Source organism: Salmo trutta, chromosome 25 (genome assembly GCF_901001165.1).
Source record: "Salmo trutta chromosome 25, fSalTru1.1, whole genome shotgun sequence".
In the NCBI taxonomy this organism is placed as follows: Eukaryota; Metazoa; Chordata; class Actinopteri; order Salmoniformes; family Salmonidae; genus Salmo; species Salmo trutta.
The window spans coordinates 30,677,902-30,700,744 of record NC_042981.1 but is presented as its reverse complement, the minus strand read 5'-3'; the positions used below and the strand labels follow the sequence as shown (position 1 = coordinate 30,700,744).

Sequence of the window (22,843 nt, the reverse complement as noted above, 5' to 3'; positions counted from 1 at the left end):
ACCTACATATTAGTATTTTTTTTTTACTGATAACAATTTGGTTCATGATTTATTACGTGATTAAAATCAGTAACAGAATGACTGCAACAGAATTGGCTACAATGAGAAATAGTAGTCAGTCACAAACCAAAGTTGGGTCACCTGCTACTGTCCTCCCTTCCAATGGCATACTGTTATGTTCAGCCTATACCGGTTTTCTTTCGGTCGTGTGGTGGTCAAAGCAAGAGCATGAAAACAGTCTGGACAACTCCTCTCTCTCGTTAATGCCACATCTCCCAACTCTTACTGAAACCTACCCATGAGCACCCTCTTTCCATTTACTGTATGGTAAATGGAGGTAAATTATATATATATATATATATATATATATATATATATATATATATATATATATATATATATATATATATATATATATATATATATAAATAATGCATCTACAGCTTGATTGGAGTCCACCTGTAGTAATTTCAATTGATTGGACATGATTTGGAAAGGCACACACCTGTCTATATAAAGGTCCTACAGATGGCAGTGCATTTCTGAGAAAAAAACAAAAAAACAAGCCATGAGGTCGAAGGAATTGTCCGTAGAGCTCCGAGACAGGATTGTTGAGGCACAGATCTGGAAAGGGTACAAAGAATGTCTGCAGCATTGAAGGTCCCCAAGAACACAGTGGCCTCCGTCATTCTTAAATGGAAGAAGTTTGGAACCACCAAGACTCTTCCGAGAGCTGGCCGCCCGGTCAAACTGAGCAATCGAAGGAGAAGGGCCTTGGTCAGGGAGGTGACCAAAAACCCAATGGTCACTCTGACAGAGCTCCTCTGTGGAGACGGGAGAACCTTCCAGCACGACAACCATCTCTGCAGCACTCCACTAAATCAGGCCTTTATGGTAGAGTGGCCAGACGGAAGCCACCCCTTAGTAAATGGCACATGATAGCCCACTTGGAGTTTCCCAAAAGGCACCTAAAGTTCTCTCAGACCATGAGAAACAAGATTCTCTGGTCTGATGAAACCAAGATTGAACTCTTTGGCCTGAATGCCAAACGTCACGTCTGGAGGAAACCTGGCACCATCGCTACGGTGAAGCATGGTGATGGCAGCATCATGCTCTGGGGATGTTTTTCAACATTAGGGATTGGGAGACTAGTCAGGATCGAGGGAAAGATGAACGGAGCAAAGTACAGAGAGATCCTTGATGAAAACCTGCTCCAGAGCGCTCAGGACCTCAGACTGGGGCAAAGGTTCACCTTCCAATAGGACACCAACCCTAAGCACACAGCCAAGACAACGCACGACTGGCTTTGGGACAAGTCTCAATGTACTTGAGTGGCCCAGCCAGAGCCCGGACTTGAACCCGATCGAACATCTCTGGAGAGACCTGAAAATAGCTGTGCAGCGATGCTCCCCATCCAACCTGACAGAGCTTGCGAGGAACTGTAGAGAAGAATTGGAGAGGTGTGCCAAGCTTGTAGCATCATACCCAAGAAGACTCAAGGCTGTAATCGCTAACCAAAGGTCCTTCAACAAAGTACTGATTTAAAGGGTCTGAATACTTATGTAAATGTGAAATTTCCATGGGTTTTTGTTGGTTTGGTCGTTATATGGTATCGTGTGTAGATTGATGATATTTTTTTAAAGTATGTAATCAATTTTAGAACAAGGCAGTAACTTGACAAAATGTGTAAATCAGGAGGTCTGAATACGTTCCGAATGCACCGTGCAGTACTTTACTGTACTGAAATATAGTCTGCTGAATTGTACTGTACTGTGATGCCCAAACCTGTGAAACATAGACATCTATGATTGGTACAGATGTGGTCCGGTCCAGACCAACCAAATTTGGTCTTGTTTGTAGATGGAGCTCATTAAAATGCAAAAGGAGGATATTACAATGTTCTTTGTGTACCTATTCAGGATACATCACCATGAAGAGAATGACATTCAAAATTATGCATTTCTCTATAGTACAGATCAGAGGCCAAAGACGTCATTCTGTTACCATCATTCTGTTACTGGGTGTAAATACACTTTACTTATTGTAGTTCAATAACCAAAATATATTTTTCAAAGTCAAGGTGTCATGTCATAGCGGACACCCCATTCTTTCTGCAGACATCTTTGAATCTTAATTCGGTCACATAAAAAAAAAAAAGAAGAGATTTTACCATCATTCTGTTACCAAACTTTATATCTGAACTGAGTAAATGTGTTTATGCAATTTTTTCTGTGGAAATTGTTAAAAAGTAGTCCTAGTTGTATGGTTTGTTTAACTTTGCAATCAATGGTTTTGTTTGGCATACTTTTAAAATTGAAAAATTGGAGTCTCAGCGTAATTCTGTTACCATGGAACTACCCATTTGTTACCGTGTTGTGTAATTTTCTTCAGAGCTTGTGCTATTACTGAATGGTTTGTGAGTTGACACCGTAGTTCAATAGCGCTTTTAAAAACCTTCTACTTGACTAACCAAGGCGAACAGTCTATTCTGACAAATTATTCACAAACTAATGAAAAGTTTTCAAAAAAAAATCCAGACTGTACCTAGTTACGGTTTTCAAGGTCAGTCCATAGTAAAAGAAAGAGCGGGTGACCGATTTGAATATACAATGAACAAAAATATAAATGCAACATGTAAAGTGTTGTTATCATGTTCCATTGCATTTTATCTATGGCAATTTGAATGCACAGAGATACCATGACGAGATCCTGAGGCCCATTGTCGTGCCAGTCATCCTCCGTCATCACCTCATGTTTCAGCATGATAATGTATGGCCCCATGTTGCAAGGATCTGTACACAATTCCTAGAAGCTGAAAATGTCACAGTTCTTACATGGCCTGCCAAATTAACCACACGTCACCCATTGAGCATGTTCGGGATGCTCTGGATCGACGTATACGACAACCTGTTCCAGTTCCCACCAATATCCAGCAACTTTGCACAGGAGTGGGACAACATTCAACAGCCTGATGAACTCTATGCGAAGAAGATGTGTCACGCTGCATGAGGCAAATGGTGGCCACACCAGATACTAACTGGTTTTCTGATCCACGCCACTACCTTTTTTTCCAAGGTATCTGTGACCAACGGATGCATATCTGTATTCCCAGTCATGTGAAATGCATAGAACAGGGTCTAATGATTATTTCAATTAACTGATTTCTTTATATGAACTGTAACTCAGTCAAATCTTTGAACTTGTTGCATATTGCGTTTATATTTTTGCTCAGTGTACATTAATACTACCATTTGACACAAAGGACATTTGCAAGTGAGCTTAGCTTAAGAGGCCCAGGCAGTCAGTGTGTCATTGAAAAGAAGATTAAGGGAAAAATGTAAAAGGGAGAGCATGCTGTAGAGTGTCAGAGGTTAGCCTGCGAGTCTGAGAAGCGTCATGTTCGCTCTGTCTCTACGTGACAACGGCAGGAATGTGAGGTCCCAGCTGCCACAGCTAGCTCTTTAATAAACACATCATGCAACATTCATCACACTGCAAAGGAGAGGCCAACCCCTGTGATCTGTCTGGCATCACAGGCCCATAGAGTACAGACACAGACAGAGACACAGAGAGAGAAAGAGAGAGGAATGAGAGCGGAAAATAAATGTTAAGAAAGGGGAGAAGAAGAGGTCAGACAAAACAAGCCCCTCTCAGCACAGTGCCCACACCCAGTGGTTGGACTTCCTGAGGGGGGCTGCTGTGGTGGTTTTGTCCCTGCCTGGCCGTCCATTCATAGTTTAGGGATGAGAGAGAGGAAGGGGGCCAGTGGTAACTGTGTGTGAGTGTATGTGCAGAGCTGTGGTTTTCAACCTGTGGTCTGCAGGTGGTCCACACAATCTATATTTAATTTATAAAAAAGATATATATATTAAAATCTTCCAAAATTAGTAACAGTTGGGAGTATTAATGGTATTTAATACATTTTACATTACTTTACACAATGCTAATTGTTAATAATAATAAACCTTTCATTTGTTACATTCACTGCTAAAATGGACAATTTGACAGCCAAGATAAAGGTAAAAAACCAAAATCTGCATCTCCACGAATGGTGGTCCTGAAAAGCTTTTGACAGTGATTTGGTTGTCCCCGGAACGGAAAAGGTTGGGAACCGCAGTTGTAAAGCACATCGGGAGAAGGGTTGCAGATTAAGGAATTCAAACTCCAAAGCGGGGGGGTCTTTTGTTGGTTATTCCTCAGTCACCCCCTCCATCCCTTCAGCCCTTTTCTGCTGGGCCCTGCCTGTAGACTGCAGCTGCAGCCTACAGCCCTGCGCCCTGCATCTCAATGAGCCTCTGTGCCGCTCCAGAGGAGAGGGGGCTCCCTGATGGAAGGGTCACCACTCTGTACCACCACCCCAATACTGCGCCCATCCTCATCCCAGCCACCCCCGGGACTCGGGGCAGACTGGGCCTCTGGGCAGCCCCTCTCCCCATGACCATATAAGGCAGACAAGGCTCACAACAGGCCCGCTCACATGCCAGGCTAAACCGCCCAGGAGTTTGGGCTCCTTCATTCTTTCTTTTCTTCCCTCTCTTTTTTTCTTCCTGCTGTCCCTCTTCTTTTGTTGGCCCATCTCTTTCTCCCATGCAGCTGGATGGGACTGCACTGCCGGGGCTTTGGCAGCAGCCTCAACAGGTCGCAGGGAAGGGCCACCTCAGCCTCCACTGCAGCCCTCGCTTCTCTCTCCATCTCCCCCTCTCGCTCTGCTGCTGCGGCTGCTGCTGCTACAACAGGAAAAAAGGGGGGACACGGGGAGGGGGTGCGGAGTCTGCCCCTCTTTCTCACGCTCGTAAGAAAGCCCTCACTTCTTCTCCACAGCAAATGACACCTGCTTATTACCATATGAGACACTGTGGGAAGTTCACCCTGCTTTTCTGTGTGTGAAATTTGGCCCCTCCTTTTGGTAAACAAGCCGACCATGGATTAGTTAACTGGGTTACTGCATGACAAACAAATAAACACACATTATTTAGTTCAAATGAGTGCCAATTAAACTTTAAATGACCAGGGAACAGTCCATCACTCTTAAATGATACAATCATGTATAATAAAAGGCGGACATTACATTTCTACCTTTAGGAGAGGTAAGGCCAATTCAAATACATTTGTTAGGGTAGATCTGTCTGTGATCCATAATGACAAATTTTTCCCTGAGCCGGATGCGAGGCTAAGTGTAATCTGGGTGTGTATCATGATGATGGTCTGATGTGAACGTGACCGCAGCCTGAACATACAGTCACAGTCAGACTCTGGACAGCTGAGCAGCCCTGCCTGTCCACACTCCACCTCTCTCTCCCAGTTGCCGGGGAGAGCCAGTGATGTGATTGATGTCACTTTGGGAGCGCCACACCAGTCAGAAGCAGCTTCCGCCTCGGCTCTGTGTTGTCAGCAGGGTCATTATCCTGGCAAAGGGGAGGGAGGAGCTGGAGAAGGGAGAGAGGGCGAGGTGGTGGTGGGTGGGGGGCGACTGGCAGAGGCAGAGAAGAAATGAGAGGAGGATTAAGAAAGAGGGAGAGGAGGAAGAGAGTGGGAGTAGGAAGCAGGATATGGGGTAGAGAGAGAAAAAGGGGACAGAGAGAATTGAAGAAAGAGAGTAAGTGACAAATACAGAGAGAGAGAGGGGTAGGGGGAGCACAGCCAGGCGCCACAGTTGTGGAGCAGGAGGATGTTGCACAGAAAAGTAAGCACACAGCGGGCTCACTGCGAGCGGAGACAAGTGACGGAGGTGGCTCTCCCTGGCCTCCTGTTCCCCTACCATCCAGCCTGCCTGTCGACAGCTGTACCCAGACAATGTACTTATCTCCACCACATTTAGCAGGAGGCTGCTTCCCATTACCCAGAGCAGGGGGCCCTGCTGACGCCCAGACACCAGGCAGAGCACTCCCCTCCTGGGCAGCGACCCTCTGCTGCTGCCCTTGACTCTGCTTCTGGCGTTTAAAGTTTGGTTACCGGTACAGTTTTAGCTAGCTGGGTGGTGTGAGTGTGGACAGGGCATAAAGGCCCTGGGGCAGCCCCTGCTGCTATAGTGAGGTGGTGTGTGTGTATGTGTATGAGCAGGACCAGTGTGTGGCCCATGGCAGGCTGTAACCTAATGAAGGGTGTGTGTGAAGGAGACTAGGCGAGGCGAGCCTGTTGGTAAAGCTGGCAGCCAGACAAAGTCCTGGGGTGATCAGCATTGCAGTGTCATGAGACAGAGTTAATCAGTTGGGTCGGTTCCTTTGAAAAGCAAAAACAGAACACACCCAGTTCCCTTTTACTGCTTTGATACTGAGAAAATCTATCTTGAAAGAAGTGTAAAAACAAGTTTCAAAATGATGTGTGGTTCTACGAGATGCAACCATACTAGGTACTCAAAAACATGCATGCATGCATGCAGTCGTGGCCAAAAGTTGAGAATGACACAAATATTAATTTTCAAAGTTTGCTGGTTCATTGTCTTTAGATATTTTTGTCAGATATTACTATGGAATACTGAAGTATAATTACAAGCATTTCATAAGTGTCAAAGGCTTTTATTGACAATTACATGATGTTGATTCAAAAGAGTCAATATTTGCAGTGTTGACCCTTCTTTTTCAAGACCTCTGCAATCTGCCCTGGCATGCTGTCAATTAACTTCTGGACCACATCCTGACTGATGGCAGCCCGTTCTTGCATAATCAATGCTTGGAGTTTGTCAGAATTTGTGGGTTTATGTTTGTCCACCCGCCTCTTGAGGATTGACCAAGTTCTCAATGGGATTAAGGTCTGGGGAGTTTCCTGACCATGGACCCAAAATATCGAGGTTTTGTTCCCCGAGCCACTTAGTTATCACTTTTGCCTTATGGCAAGGTGCTCCATCATGCTGGAAAAGGCATTGTTCATCACCAAACTGTTCCTGGATGGTTGGGAGAAGTTGCTCTCGGAGGATGTGTTGGTACCATTCTTTATTCATGGCTGTGTTCTTAGGCAAAATTGTGATTGAGCCCACTCGCATGGCTGAGAAGCAACCCCACACATGAATGATCTCAGGATGCTTTACTGTTGGCATGACACAGGACTGATGGTAGCGCTCACTTGTCTTCTCCGGACAAGCTTTTTTCCAGATGCCCCGAACAATTGGAAAGGGGATTCATCAGAGAAAATGACTTTACCCCAGTCCTCAGCAGTCCAATCCCTGTACCTTTTGCAGAATATCAGTCTGTCCCTGATGTTTTCCTGGAGAGAAGTGGCTTCTTTGCTGCCCTTCTTGACACCAGGCCATCTTCCAAAAGTCTTTGCCTCATTGTGCGTGCAGATGCACTCACACCTGCCTGCTGCCATTCCTGAGCAAGCTCTGTACTGGTGGTGCCCCGATCCCGCAGCTGAATGAACTTTAGGAGACGGTCCTGGCGCTTGCTGGACTTTCTTGGGCGCCCTGAAGCCTTCTTCACAACAATTGAACTGCTCTCCTTGAAATTCTTGATCCGATAAATGGTTGATTTAGGTGCAATCTTACTGGCAGCAATATCCTTGCCTGTGAAGCCCTTTTTGTGCAAAGCAATGATGACGGCATGTGTTTCCTTGCAGGTAACCGTGGTTGACAGAGGAAGAACAATGATTCCAGGCACCACCCTCCTTTTGAAGCTTCCAGTCTGTTATTCGAACTCAATCAGCATGACAGAGTGATCTCCAGCCTTGTCCTCGTCAACACTCACACCCGTGTTAACGAGAGAATCACTGACATGATGTCAGCTGGTCCTTTAGTGGCAGGGCTGAAATGCAGTGGAAATGTTTTTTTGGGGGGATTCAGTTCATTTGCATGGCAAAGAGGGACTTTGCAATTCATCTGATCACTCTTCATAACATTCTGGAGTATATGCAAATTGCCATCATACAAACTGAGGCAGCAGACTTTGTGAAAATTAATATTTGTGTCATTCTCAAAACGTTTTGCCACGACTGTACACACACACACACACACACACACACACACACACACACACACACACAAAACGACTGATAATATGCCTGAACCGATGTATCGGGCCGATATCGGCCTCTTCTAGTCTAGTTTATCGGCTATCAGCCCTTCTCTATCAGCTTAGCCTATAGTCCCTCTACATAGCAAAGCTGCTGCTATGCCAGCAACCCCTCACCGTCCGAGCCACAAACACTGCACAATGCCGAGGAATGTCTAGCTGGGAAAAATCTGCAGTAGCAACAAGCTAGCTCACGTCAACATGAATGTACAGTATTGAGAAACGGATGAATTGACACAGTGACCAAAATCAAACGTCTGTTGCAAATATTAGATTAGTTATGTCACTAATAATAAGGCTTGTGTCGACACGCATGCAATAAGCAAGCTAGATAAGCAGATACCTGTTAGCAAAGATTACGTTAACTAACACTTTCATCTGTGGTGTTTGCTAGCTATTAGCTACTATGCTAGAAAGCTGGCTAGATGAAATCAAATTTGTCACATGCGCCGAATACAACAGGTCCCAGCTAGCGATGAGGAATCGGCCCAGAAACGTCCCTCTTCGGCCGTTTCCGTCTACCGGAATTCTGCAGAATTTGTCGGCATCTTACCAGAATCCCCCCAGAAGTGGCCTGATACTACATTTATTTAAATATTACACATACAAATTATACCCATCCACAAAAAAACATTTTGTGTCGAAGGTAACACCATGGTGACCGTGTCAGTGTGCACGCGCCTAGCCCACTACAGGAGTCGCTACAGCGCGATTGGACAAGGACATCCCGGCCGGCCAAACCCTCCACTAACTCGGATGACACTGGGCCAATTGTGAGATGCCTCATGGGTCTCCCGGGCGCAGATGGCATGGGTCTCAAACCAGCATCTGTAGAAATGCAGTTTGTACAGCGATGCATTGTCTTAGATCGCTGCGCCACTCGGCAGGCTCCATCCACAGCATTTTAAATTCTTATCAATTGCCTTGCACGAAGTATCAAAATACTACACAGGACTCTCAAAGAATTTCTTTAAAATGTTAATTGTGTTTATTGATCATAGAAACAATGAGGAAAATAAAAAAATGAAATTATGAAAAGTTAATTATATAAAGCATTCAGTGTAATCATCTGCCAGAGAGTAGCTACAATCGGCACGAGAGCCAAATAATACATTTGGGCCAGATCTCAGTCCCGGCATCCTAGCCATAAGTAATACTGCCGAAGGCGGCCCAGACTCCTGCTACATGACGTCGGCCGAGTCTGACCTACAGCTGAGTGCCCCGACTCTCAGCCTCGATCCACTGTGCTAGCTGGGGTGTAAACCTTAGTGAAATGCTTACTTACAAGCCCTTACCCAACAATGCAGTTAATAAAAAAAATAAAAAAAAATGTTTTTAGATATTAAGAAAGAGATAATAACAACAACTAATTAAAGAGCAGCAGTAAATAATAACAGGGCTACATACAGGGGGTACCGGTACAGAGTCAATGTGCGGGGGCACCGGTGTTGAGGTAATATGTACATGTAGGTAGAGCTATTAAAGCGACTATGCATAGATAAGAGAGTAGCAGCAGCGTAGAAGGGGGGGGGGCAATGCAAATAGTCTGGGTAGCCATTTGATTAGCTGTTCAGGGGTCTTATGTCTTGGTGGTAGAAGCTGTTTAGAAGCCTCTTGGACCTAGACTTGGCGCTCCGGTACCGCTTGCCGTGCGGTAGCAGAGAGAACAGTCTGACAATTTTTAGGGCCTTCCTCTGACACCGCCTGGTATAGAGGTCCTGGATGGCAGGAAGTTTGGCCCCGGTGATGTACTGGGCCGTACAAACTACCCTCTGTAGTGCCTTGCGGTCGGCGGCTGAGCAGTTGCCATACCAGGCAGTAATGCAATCTGTCAGGGTGCTCTCGATGGTGCAGCTGTAAAACCTTTTGAGGATCTGAGGACCCATGCTAAATCTTTTCAGTATCCTGCGGGGGAATAGGTTGTCGTGCCCTCTTCACAACTGTCTTGGTGTGTTTGGACCATGATAGTTTGTTAGTGATGTGGACACCAAGGAACTTGAAGCTCTCAACCTGCTCCACTACAGCCCCGTCGATGAGAATGGGGGTGTGCTCGGTCCTCCTTTTCCTGTAGTCCACAATCATCTCCTTTGTCTTGATCACATTGAGGGAGAGGTTGTTGTCCTTGCACGACACAGTCAAGTCTCTGACCTCCTCCTTATAGGCTGTCTCATCATTGTCGGTGATCAGGCCTACCACTGTTGTGTCATCAGCAAACTTAAGGATGGTGTTGAAGTCGTGCCTGGCCGTGCAGTCATGAGTGAACAGTGAGTACAGGAAGGGACTGAGCATGCACCCCTGAGGGGCCCCCGTGTTGAGGATCAGCGTGGCAGATGTGCTGTTACCTATCCCTTACCACCTGGGGGCGGGCCGTCAGGAAGTCCAGTTGCAGAGGGAGGTGTGTAGTCCCGGGGTACTTAGCTTAGTGATGACCTTTGAGGGCACTATGGTGTTGAAAGCTGAGCTGTCGTCAATGAATAGCATTCTCACATAGGTGTTCCTTTTATCCAGGTGCGAAAGGGCAGTGTGGAGTGCAATAGAATATTGCTTCATCTGTGGATCTGTTGATGCGGTATGCAAATTGGAGTGGGTCTAGGGTTTCTGGGATAATGGTTTTGTGACTCGCAGGTGTCCAGTCATGTGATCCCATGGAGTAAATCATCCAATAAGCATCAACCCATGAGTCAGTGTGACACAAAGACTAAACCGAACACCCTGTTTGAGGCAGGCTGGGTAAGTGAGTAACGGACTGCACGCAGTGATGATGTTCTGGGAACATCATAAAAACCTGTGTGCTGGAGCTCTCTTTCCTCTCCTCTCCTCTCTGCTCCCTCACTCCCTCCGCTCCCTCCGCTCCCTCCCTCGCTCTGCTCTCGCCTCCGAGCCAGCTGAGCGGGCTACCCAAATTCAACAGTTGTTGTGGCCTTCGTTAGCCTAACGAGGGGGTCAGCTCTTTATACTTGTCAGAGAGCAAATGAGTCCAATGAACAAGGGCTGCCTGGAAGAGAGAGGGATAACGAGCACAGTTCTGTTACACTTCACTGAGTTATTGGCCACGGCGCTCAAATGGAATCTAAAGAACCTGCAATCTGCCTCTGATGTTGGATGATGCACTCCGCCTTTGATGGAAACTTTAGAGAAATAGGCTTTAGAAGAGCACTTGACTGCTGCCACCACTAGAGGTACAATGTAAACTGTGTGGTTGGTGTCAAGGAGATCCAAAACATTTACAGCAGGGATCATCAACTAGATACCATTTTTTCCTTGAGCGGATGGTCAGGGGACCAGAACATAAAACAAATATTTTTACAAAATCATTTCAAACCTTAATTACATTTGGGGACATTGCCCTGAGTAGGGTGCAGTCTTTCGGATGGGACGTTAAAACGGTTGTCCTGACTCTCTGTGGTCATTCAAAATCCCATTGCAATTATTGTAGGAGTAGCTAAATTCCCCAACATGGCCAGCTAATCATCCCCCTTCATTCCTAATTGGCATATATTACTCCTCACCTCTCCACCTGATGTGTGGTGAGCGTTCGGGCACAAAAATGCATCACTGAGGTGGGTGCTACACATTGCTGGTGGATGAGGTGAGTTTCCCACCACTTTGTAAAGCGTGTTGAGTACCTCAGTTGGTAGAACAGCACTATATAAATCAAATGAATTATTATTAGTACACTATCACATACATCTCTTATGTGTGGAAATATTTGGGAATAGATTTCCAAAATTAAAAATCACTTGGAGCTGGTTTCCTGGTATTTTTACAGTCTTACGTCCAACAACGAAAATTCAACAACAAATTTGACTCAAGGGCCGCTAGTTGGGGACCCCTGATTTACAGATTAGGGTACGGCCACATTGAGATTGTGTCCCAAAATCCTGGATGGAGGCAGTGGTTTTTCAATGTCAGATGAATGACAAAAGAAATGATTGTCAGACTAAAAATGCATGTCAGTGATGGAGTGGGAAGGCTGATGGAGTGGGTGTGGCCTGATGTTGGGGATCACCCAACTGAGCTGGGCCTATCTGGAACAAAGATACAGAACACTGGCCGTTCTGTGGCTTAGACTGGGTGGAATCTACTTTCTTTACTCTGCCAAACAGGAATCAGGGTTAGGAGGGTTAAGGGTGGTATGGATGTTCTCAGCTCCCAGCCAGGCTAGACCTGAGCTGCTTCACTCTGTGGCCTTGTCTGGAGCATGGAATGCAGTCGCGACAGCACGTCATTAAAGGGGCATTTCTGGGGCACTGGGCAAGCCAGTCAACAGCACTGCCACCTACCTGGAAGTCCCTTCAGAATGCTGCAGAAGCCTGCCTCAATCACGTGCCATCAAACATACACTGTAATGAGTTGTAGACATCAGTCCTGCATCGTCCTGTGACTGCAGTCCACAATATTAAACGGTGCCATCATAAGACATGGTAGTGGTAGGGTTAGAGAGTCAGATCAAACTAAAAGGTTCACAGAATAAGGGCGGCTGGCTAATGGTGATGGCCAGCAGAAGCTCGTTACTGCAGACTCACCTTCTGTGCTGTGGCACCGGGGCAGAGACGGGGTGACAGTGACGTGACATTAAAATCCATTCTGTCATGTAACGGGCAGCAAGCAGGCAGACGCCCTCCAATCAAAACAGAGTTGCTCTGGGTGACACTTCACCGGGCACAGCTGCTAGGGTATGACAGCATGCCAACTCCCTATTCCTGAAGGCTTGTTTGTTTGTATATTTTCTTTGTTCTTCAATAATTCAAGGTTAAGATGTGACTTTAGCTCAAGGAGCTTGTTTCTCCCCCCCTGTCACTATTTGACATTTTACGCTGGCAATCTTTCAGACAACTCCACGCTTCCTTATCACTCTGGCAAGGAATAGCGGAAATAGTCATACGGTATGTTAACTTAACAAGTGTGTCAACAGTGAGGTAAAGATGTTAAAATCACATGCATGATGTAAACAAAAAATTGACCCGGTCAGAAGAACTAGACACCCTTAGAAAGACCCTCCTTATCTAACATTTGTTATTAATCCGAACTCTTCTAAATGATGAACTTTGGTCCATATACTTCCAACAAGGCAAATGCTGTTCAATTTTTCCTTGTTATTTGTCTCCATGTTTGGTTTGTCATATATTGCCTCTGGTTATCCAGACAAACATATCTTACATCTGAAGGCATCAGACTGAGCTGTGTTCCTCAACCTCTGGCCATGTCCCAAGGATCCAAGGGTGCCAGATATTGATTACCTTGGTGTTTCATGTAAAGCACGGAGGTTCTTTTTGAAACGAGAAGTCAGTAATACCTAGTGTTGCTCTCTCCACCCCAGGGAAGCATCGTCAGGGGTTGCATCAGTGTGCATGGGTCTAGGTCAGCCTGCCTCGGGTGACTATGTTACGACACAGGGCCCTGTTGTGTTCCTGCTGAGGCCTTAGGGAGAGCATACTGCGTAGCGTGCTGTTCCCTGGCTTACAGCCTCTGGGACTCTCCTCTTCTAGGGAGGAATTCCGACCCGAGTTAAGCGTATGTAAATGGAACATAATTCCCTTTCTATGCACTTCTCTCTATGCGTATTTTGACCTTGAATTTAAGCGTGCGAATAGACACACCTTCACCCGCTATTCGTTTGAGATCAAAGAAATGAATATGTGGCAGAGGTGTGTCTACAGATACGGTGTATTCTGACCTTGACTTCATTTCCTCGTAACTCCACCACCTTTACGTGCAATGACACCATGAATAAGGTGGAACAACCTGTCGGTTCCAAGTGGAACCACATCTACTTTATTTTTCCCGCTGGAAATAACGCTATTCTCCACGCACTATGGAAGGCAGATCATACATGGCAGAGTTTAAACCTGGAGCACAACAACTGGACCGTTGTCAGAGTTCCATGATAAGTGAGAATTATGAGGTTAGATTTATAGACCACTATATAGACCACTATATAGACCACTATATAGACCACTATATAGACCACTATATAGACCACTATATAGACCACTATATAGACCACTTTATAGACCACTATATAGACCACTATATAGACCACTATATAGACCACTATATAGACCACTATATAGACCACTATATAGACCACTATATAGACCACTATATAGACCACTATATAGACCACTATATAGACCACTATATAGACCACTATATAGACCACTATATAGACCACTATATAGACTACTGTTCAACCCCTATTGTACACTTTTCTCACCTTCCAATATTACATGGATTGAACAATTGAACATGGCAACATTCAGGATGAATCAAACTATTTTTGATTCTCTAATATATTTTGTGCATAAAGGCTCTCCAAATAAATATACTTTCCTAACCCTAAATAATATACAAGATTTGAGTATTTTTAGATCTAACAAGCAGTGCTAAAAAGGAGAAGAACATGTGTGTATTTACATGGCTTTATTTAATTGATCCCTAATACTCTGAACAGTTCTCTCCATATAGTCTGTCGAGAAAATTCTAATTAAAAAGAGGTACACTAAATGTAATGGGAAGGCTTTAGATTAATGTACAGAGAACACTATTGAATGAAAACGCCACGAGAAAATCTGTTGGCCAGCAAGTGGGAGGGTTTTCAGCTGTTTAATTAAATGTATTCAGCGAGCGCAAGGGAACCACACCTGCAAAGCCTGTTACACACCTGCATAAGGTAAGTCTGAATACCAACTACTGAGAAGTGCGTAGGAAAGGCGTACATTTCCTAAGTCTGAATCTGGCCCCTAGTGACATATTCCTAAGTCTATCTGTCCCCGGAGCCCCTGTCCCTGGGACCACACCCCTGATCCCTCTCTGTGCTGGAAGATTCCCCTTGCCCTATGTGGGGGAGCTATAGCCCCAGCTTTGAGGCGCACGTGCACACACACACACACAAAGTCAGCAGGTATCTGAGGAATGCCTCCTCGTCCAAACAGGATCACGCCCACCACACAGTTAGAGCTGCTAGCAGGGTCAGCAGTCATGCACATGTTGTGATAAAATAAGGAGTAAAGCATCTGTTGATACAGGGAAATGGTCCAAACCCACTCACCTCTTTTGTGCAGCCATCCCTCCTTCACTATCGCCACATCAGTCATGTTGGAGTGCAGGTTGGTGTGTCCAGGGTTGTGACAGGGAGAGACACAGCTCTGTCCCCAAGTGTTCTTCGCTCAGGCCAGGGCAGGAGCCTGGAGTCTGGGGCCGTCTTTTCACCAGTTACCTATAAGTGTCAAGGGAAGAGTAAAGCTTAGCCTCATCTGGACAATAACATTAACCCCCGAGTGAACATCTGTACAACTCAGTGAAAACAAGTTAGTCTGTTCAGACAGTGGAAAATAGTTGTGGTGGGTACTACTCCAGTTCAGTATCACTCGCACACGAGGATCTAATCAGAACCTCCGACTTCACCACAGGGGAAACCACTTCTAAACAATTTTTTTTATTTAACCAGGTAGGCTAGTTGAGAACAAGTTCTCATTTGCAACTGCGACCTGGCCAAGAAAAAGCATAGCAATTTGACACATACAACACAGAGTTACACATGGAATAAACAAAAAACATACAGTCAATAATATAGTAGAACAAAAGAAAACAAAGAGTCTATATACAGTGAGTGCAAATGAGGTAAGTTAAGGCAATAAATAGGCCATGGTGGCGAAGTAATTACAATAAAGCAATTAAACACTGGAATGGTAGATGTGCAGAAGATGAATGTGCAAGTAAAGATAGTGGGGTGTAAAGGAGCAAGATAAATAAAATACAGTATGGGGATGAGGTAGTTGGATGGGCTATTTACAGATGCAGTGATCTGTGAGCAGCTCTGACAGCTGGTGCTTAAAGCTAGTGAGGGAGATATGAGTCTCCAGCTTCAGAGATTTTTGCAGTTCGTTCCAGTCATGGCAGCAGAGAACTGGAAGGAAAGATGACCAAAGGAGGAATTGGCTTTGGGGGTGACCAGTGAGATATACCTGCTGGAGTGCGTGCTACGAGTGGGTGCTGCTATGGTGACCAGTGAGCTGAGATAAGGCGGGGCTTTACCTAGCAGAGACTTGTAGATAACCTGTAGCCAGTGGGTTTGGCGACGAGTATGAAGCGAGGGCCAAACAACGAGAGCGTACAGGTCGCAATGGTGGGTAGTGTATGGGGCTTTGGTGACAAAACGGATGGCACTGTGATAGACTGCATCCAGTTTGTTGAGTAGAGCGTTGGAGGCTATTTTATAGATGACATCACCGAAGTCGAGGATCGGTAGGATGGTCAGTTTTACGAGGGTATGTTTGGCAGCATGAGTGAAGGATGCTTTGTTGCGATATAGGAAGCCGATTCTAGATTTAATTTTGGATTTGAGATGCTTAATGTGAGTCTAGAAGGAGACTTTACAGTCTAACCAGACACCCAGGTATTTGTAGTTGTCCACGTATTCTAAGTCAGAGCCGTCCAGAGTAGTGATGCTGGACGGGCGAGCAGGTGCACGCAGTGATCGATTGAATAGCATGCATTTAGTTTTACTTGCGTTTAAGAGCAGTTGGAGGCCACGGAAGGAGAGTTGTATGGCATTGAAGCTCGTCTGGAGGTTAGTTAACAGTGTCCAAAGAGGGGCCAGAAGTATACAGCAACATCATTGATGTATACAGAGAAGAGAGTCGGCCCGAGAATTGAACCATGTGGCACACCCATAGAGACTGCAAGAGGTTCGGACAACAGGCCCTCCGATTTGACACACTGAACTCTATCAGAGAAATAGTTGGTAAACCAGGCGAGGCAATCATTTGAGAAACCAAGGCTGTCGAGTCTGCCAATAAGAATGTGGTGATTGACAGAGTCGAAAGCCTTGGCCAGGTCGATGAATACGGCTGCACAGTAATGTCTCCTATCGATGGCGGTTATGATATCGTTTAGGACCTTGAGCGTGGCTGAGGTGCACCCATGACCAGCTCTGAAATCAGATTGCATAGCGGAGAAGGTACGGTGGGATTCGAAATGGTCGGTAATCTGTTAACCTGTTGGGGCTAGGGGGCAGTATTTGCACGGCCGGATAATAATCGCACCCGATTTAATCTGGTTACTACTCCTGCCCAGTAACTAGAATATGCATATCATTTTGATTTTGATAGAAAACATCCTAAAGTTTCTAAAACTGTTTGAATGGTGTCTGTGAGTATAACAGAACTCATATGGCAGGCCAAAACCTGAGAAGATTCCAAACAGGAAGCGCCCTCTCTGACCATTTCTTGGCCATCTCTATCCAAAACAAAGGATCTCTGCTGTAACGTGACACTTTCTAAGGCTCCCATAGGCTCCCAGAAGGCGCCAGAACGTTGAATGATGACTCTGCAGTAACTGTCTGAAAAACAGTAGCGCATTTGGTAAGTGGTCGATCTGAGAACAATGAGACGGGTGCGCGCGTGAAGAGTCCATTTTACTTTCTCAGTCTTTGATAGAAAACACTCAAGTTTCTAAATCTGTTTGAATGGTGTCTGTGTATAACAGAACTCATATGGCAGGCCAAAACCTGAGAAGATTCCATGCAGGAAGTGGAAATCTGATTTGTGGAATCACCTTCAACACTTTCCCTATGAAACACGCCGTGAGTTAGGATTCATTTAAATAAATATTTTAGCATAAGTATACAAGAAGGCAGAAGGCTTCCACTAGATGTCAACAGTCTTTACAAAGTGGTTTGAGTCTTCTCCGGTAAAAACTGACCGAACGAGAGGCCAGGAAAGTTGGTCATAGGGGGAGGGCCATTACTACTATGACGCGGGCGCCCATGGGTACCTTTTCATTCCGAAACGTTTAGTAAGACAATGCAATCGTCCGCCTTGAATATTATTGAAGCTCTGATTGAAAAAGGCCCAAAAGAATGGTTATACAACGTTTGAACGAACATAAATATATATTTTTTGCACATTCGTGACGACAAGTCCCGCGCACTTCAGTACATTATGTGTAGCCTTCGGAACGCGCTAACAAGAAGGAGCTATTGGGACATAAATTATTAACTTTTTCGAACAAAACTACATTTGTTGTGGACCTGGAAGTGCCTTCTGATGAAGATAATCAAAGGTAAGGGAATATTTACAATAGTATATTTGATTTTAGATGGTTCCAAGATGGCGCTAACCTGTATCGCCTAGCCTATTTTTCTGAGCATAGCACCTCGTTTATTGCAAAGTGTGATTTCCCAGTAAAGTTATTTTTAAATCTGGCAATGTGGTTATATTCACGAGATGTTAATCTATAGTTCTTTGAATGACAATATTATATTTTAACAATGTTTTCGAATAGTAATTTTGTAAATTGTAGCGCTGATTCACCGAAAGCATTTGAGGGAAAATATTTTCTGAACGTCACGTGCCGATGTAAAATGCTGTTTTTATATATAAATCTGAACTTTATCGAACAAAACATGCATGTATTGTGTAACATGATGTCCTAGGAGTGTCATCTGATGAAGATTGTCAAAGGGTAGTGCTGCATTTAGCTGTGTTTTGGGTATTTGTGATGCATGCTAGTTGCTTTGAAAATGGCAGTGTGATTATTTCTGGCTGGGTACTCTCCTAACATAATCTAATGTTTTGCTTTTGCTGTAAAGCCTTTTTGAAAATCGGACAACGCGGTTCGATTCAGGAGAGGTGTATCTATGAAATGGTGTAAAATAGTCATATGTTTGAGAAATTGAAGTTATAGCATTTATGAGGTATTTGTATTTCGCGCGACGCGATTCCACTGGCTGTTGACTAGGTGGGACGCAAGGTTCCCAGACAGGTTAACTTGGCTTTCGAAGACCTTAGAAAGACAGGGTAGGATAGATATAGGTCTGTAGCAGTTTGGGTCTAGAGTGTCACCCCCTTTGAAGAGATTGCAACACCGCCCCCTTTGGCAGTTCTATCTTGGCGGAAAATGTTATAGTTAGCGATGGAGATTTCAGGGTTTTTGGTGGTTTTCCTAAGCCAGGATTCAGACACGGCTAAGACATCCGGGTTGGCAGAGTGTGCTAAAGCAGTGAGTAAAGCAAACTTAGGGAGTAGGCTTCTAATGTTAACATGCATGAAACCAAGGCTTTTACAGTTACAGAAGTCAACAAATGAGAGCACCTGGGGAGTGGGAGTGGAGCTAGGCACTGCAGGACCTGGATTAACCTCCACATCACCAGAGGAACAGAGGAGAAGTAAGATAAGGGTACAGCTAAAGGCTATCAGAACTGGCCGTCTAGCACGTTTGGAACAGAGAGTAAAAGGAGCAGGTTTCTGGGCACGATAGCATAGATTCAAGGCATAGTGTACAGACAAAGGTAAGGTAGGATGTGAGTACATTGGAGGTAAACCTAGGCATTGGAGTAATGATGAGAGAGATATAGTCTCTAGAAACATTTAAACCAGGTGATGTCATCGCATATGTAGGAGGTGGAACAACATGGTTGGTTAAGGCATATTGAGCAGGGCTAGAGGCTCTACAGTGAAATAAGACAGTAATCACTAACCAGGACAGTAATGGACGAGGCATATTGATATTAGAGAGAGGCATGCGTAGCCAAGTGAACATATGGGTCCAGTGAGTGGTTAGCAGACCGGGGCTAAACAAGCTAGCAGTTAGCAGACCGGGGCTAAACAAGCTAGCAGTTAGCAGACCGGGGCTAAGCAAGCTAGCAGTTAGCAGACCGGGGCTAAGCAAGCTAGCAGTTAGCAGACCGGGGCTAGCAAGCAAGCAGTTGGGGGACGTCACGATGGGGGTTAAGTCTGTTTTTGCCTCTTCGCGCGGTGACGTCGATAGACCAGTCGTGGAATTAGTAGGGTTCCAAGTAGCTCTAGGTAGCTAGTAGGCCGCGGTTAGCAGAATGGGCCTTCAGCGGACGTCGCGCCTGAGGGGCCTGTTAGAATCCTCGGGCAGATTATGTCGGTATTCCAGTCGTAGAGGATCGGCGGGGTTCCGTGCCCCGTTCCGGCAGTAGAAGGGGTCCGGATATTGTAGCCCAGGAGTGGGCTTCGGTGGTAGCACAGAAGCCCTGGCCGGGCTAGCTTCAGGCTAATTGGTGCTTGCTCCGGGATGGAAACGCTAGCCAGGAGTAGTCACCCGGGATTGCGGTTAGCTAGTTGCGAAGATCCAGATGAAAATGTTCAGAGTTTGGAGGTAGGAATCCGGGGATATGGGGGAGAAAAAATTAAATAATAGGTCCGTTATGCTCTGGTTTGAGTCACGTTGTTCGAACTGGCGAGAGCTTTCCGAGTTAAAGGTTAGCTGATGACCGCTAGCAATGGTTTGCTGACTGATAGCTGGTAGGTAGTTAGCTGGCCAGCTTCAGTTGAGGGATTCCAGATCCGAAGTAAATAGAAATACTTTAGAAAAAAAAAACAGATCGACGCCACATTGGGTGAGGCGGGTTGCAGGAGAGTATTTAGAAGTTCAGGTATAGGAAAATATTTTAAAAGGATATGCAAAGAAAAAATGTATACAAGGGACACGACAGGACAAAGACATCTGACTGCTACGCCATCTTGGATTATAATGGCAGTCCTGTGACAAGTGTAAGGGCCTGCAGAAATCCCCTTCCATGGGCCATCAGTTTCGCTGCCATTTCAGGGGGGAAACCTGTTCCACCATCAAGACACAACCTTCCCATCCCGTGAAATGGAATAGAAAGACATCTTTGAGCTTTATGTGGATGCAGAGCACAATCAATTCCCATGCATGCCTTTTACTGGATAGCCAGCCCCGTTGAGGGAGCCACAGTAGATGACTATCTCATACCATCCACTGAAATCTACTTATCCTCCAGAGCGCCATCAGGCTATCATCACAAAAGAGGCCGGTTACCGTGACCTCATCACTGGGTGCTGAGGACAACAACAGGAAGCAGAGTGGATATTGACAGGCTGGGAGTCCCATCTGAAGGAGCCCTGGGCCTAATACTGCACATCCCCCAATAAGCCAGCCTGATCGGTCCCTTCAACATCCATTGAATTGTTTACAAATCGTTATGAGTGAAGCAATATTCATTGGAAACACTACAGTGTTGGAATCAAATGATTTCAATTATTGCAGTAGCACATTGTGCTCCAGTCCTCTCTGGCGGTGGCTGGGACTGTCACAGTGGTAGAGACAAAGCTCTGAGGGAAACTGACTGAGAGCAGGCCTGTCCACTGGAGCAGAGTAGACCACATTGAGATCATTTCAAACTGTGATCACAAACCCAGACCAAGCCTCTGCACTCTCAGCCGTCGCTACTGTGGCCTGTGGAAAAGCTGGGACACCGCCAGGACTCAGCCACCACTGCAGCCACTGAATGAACCCAGTACCCTGACAGCAGGTCACATGGTCCAGTGGGCCCCGCCTGCCTGCCTTGCTCGCTCGCTCACTCTCTCCCTCCCTCCCTCCCTCCCTTCCTCCCTCCCTCCCTCCCTTTCAATCATTCATCATTCTGGCTCTCGCTCCAGGGGCCACCCCATTCAATGCAAATCAGTGTCATGCAGCAGGGAAGCCACACACAGAGCCAGAGAGAGCCAGAAAGAGAGACCTAACACACTATTAAATTAAATCAAAAACAGGAGCATTTTACATCTGGCTAGAAATAAATAAGGAAATGATCTCAACAGAGAAAAATGTCCTCCTGTTTGCTACCTATATTCCCCCTATAGAATCCCCATACTTCAATGAAGCCATTTCTCCATTCCAGAGGGGGAGCTCAACCATTTCCAGGCCCAGGGACTTGTAGTCTGTGGTGACCTAAAAGCCAGAACTGGATAAGAAAAACTGACACCCTCAGCACACAGGGGGACAAACACCTACCTGAAGGGGAGAGCATTCCATTCTCCATACGCCCCCCTAGACACAACATAACCCCCCCACAATTGGTCACAACCCCTGCAGCTCTGTCGCACGCTGGCTATGTACATAGTGAAAGCTATTCTTTGAGGGGACTCCTATGGTAGGTACACCTACAGCTCATCCCTTGGCAGCAGTACTACAGGCTACTTTATCAGACCTCAACCCAGAGTCTCTCAGCGGGTTCAGTCGGTCCACTGACACCCCTATCAGATCACAGCCTACTTGAACAGAGCAATAGTCAACCATGAGGCATCAAAGCCCAATACACTGAATGCTATTAAGAAATGCTATAGATGGAAGATTTCCAATCCAAGAAAATGTCCCCAAAAATTTCCTAGACAAAATGTTTCCCTGCAATAGTGAAGGTATTCACCTAGCAGTAGCAGTTAGAAAGCCTGAACAGTATATTTGACATAAACATATCAAATTGAAAAGACTTCAAGGAGAAAACTTAAGAACATTTACAGCAATGAGAAATGGTTTGCTGTAGCGTGCAAAAACCTAGGAAAGAAATTGAGAAACCTATCCAACCAAAAACACAGCTACCCAGAAAACCATAACATACACTTTTAATATGGGGAAACACTAAAGCAGTAGGGCCTTTCCATCGAAAAGGACCCAATGAGCAACAACATGTGAAGTTCACAGAAGCATATCAAATTGGGTATAAAATGAAAGCTAAGAGTTTTGGGTAATGAAGGTATACAGTGCATTTGGAAAGTATTCAGACCCCTTGACTTCTTCCACATTTTGATACATTACAGGATTATTCTAAAATTGATTAAATATTCCCCCCCAATCTACATATAATACCCCATAATTACAAAGTAAAAACAGGTTCAGAAATGTGTGCAAATGTATATAAAAAAAGAAATTACATTTACATAAGTATTCAGACCCTTTACGCAGTACTTTGAAGCCTTGAGTCTTCTTGGGTATGACGCTACAAGCTTGGCACACCTGTATTTGGGGAGATTCTCCCATTATTCTCTGTAGATTCTCTCAAGCTCTGTCAG

At 45.3% G+C, this 22,843-nt stretch overlaps 1 protein-coding gene across 2 annotated transcripts in view; it reads right to left on the bottom strand.

Annotated features, from left to right (window-relative positions):
• The window catches only part of LOC115162386 (RAC-alpha serine/threonine-protein kinase), a 44,853-nt gene that overhangs the window by 16,813 nt on the left and 5,197 nt on the right, over window positions 1-22,843 (bottom strand). For both annotated transcript variants that reach the window (XM_029713640.1, XM_029713639.1), the window contains exon 2: window positions 15,055-15,222. In XM_029713640.1, coding sequence (XP_029569500.1) covers window positions 15,055-15,100 — 46 coding nt within the window. In that variant the 5' untranslated portion in view covers window positions 15,101-15,222. The remainder of the gene's footprint in view (window positions 1-15,054; window positions 15,223-22,843) is intronic.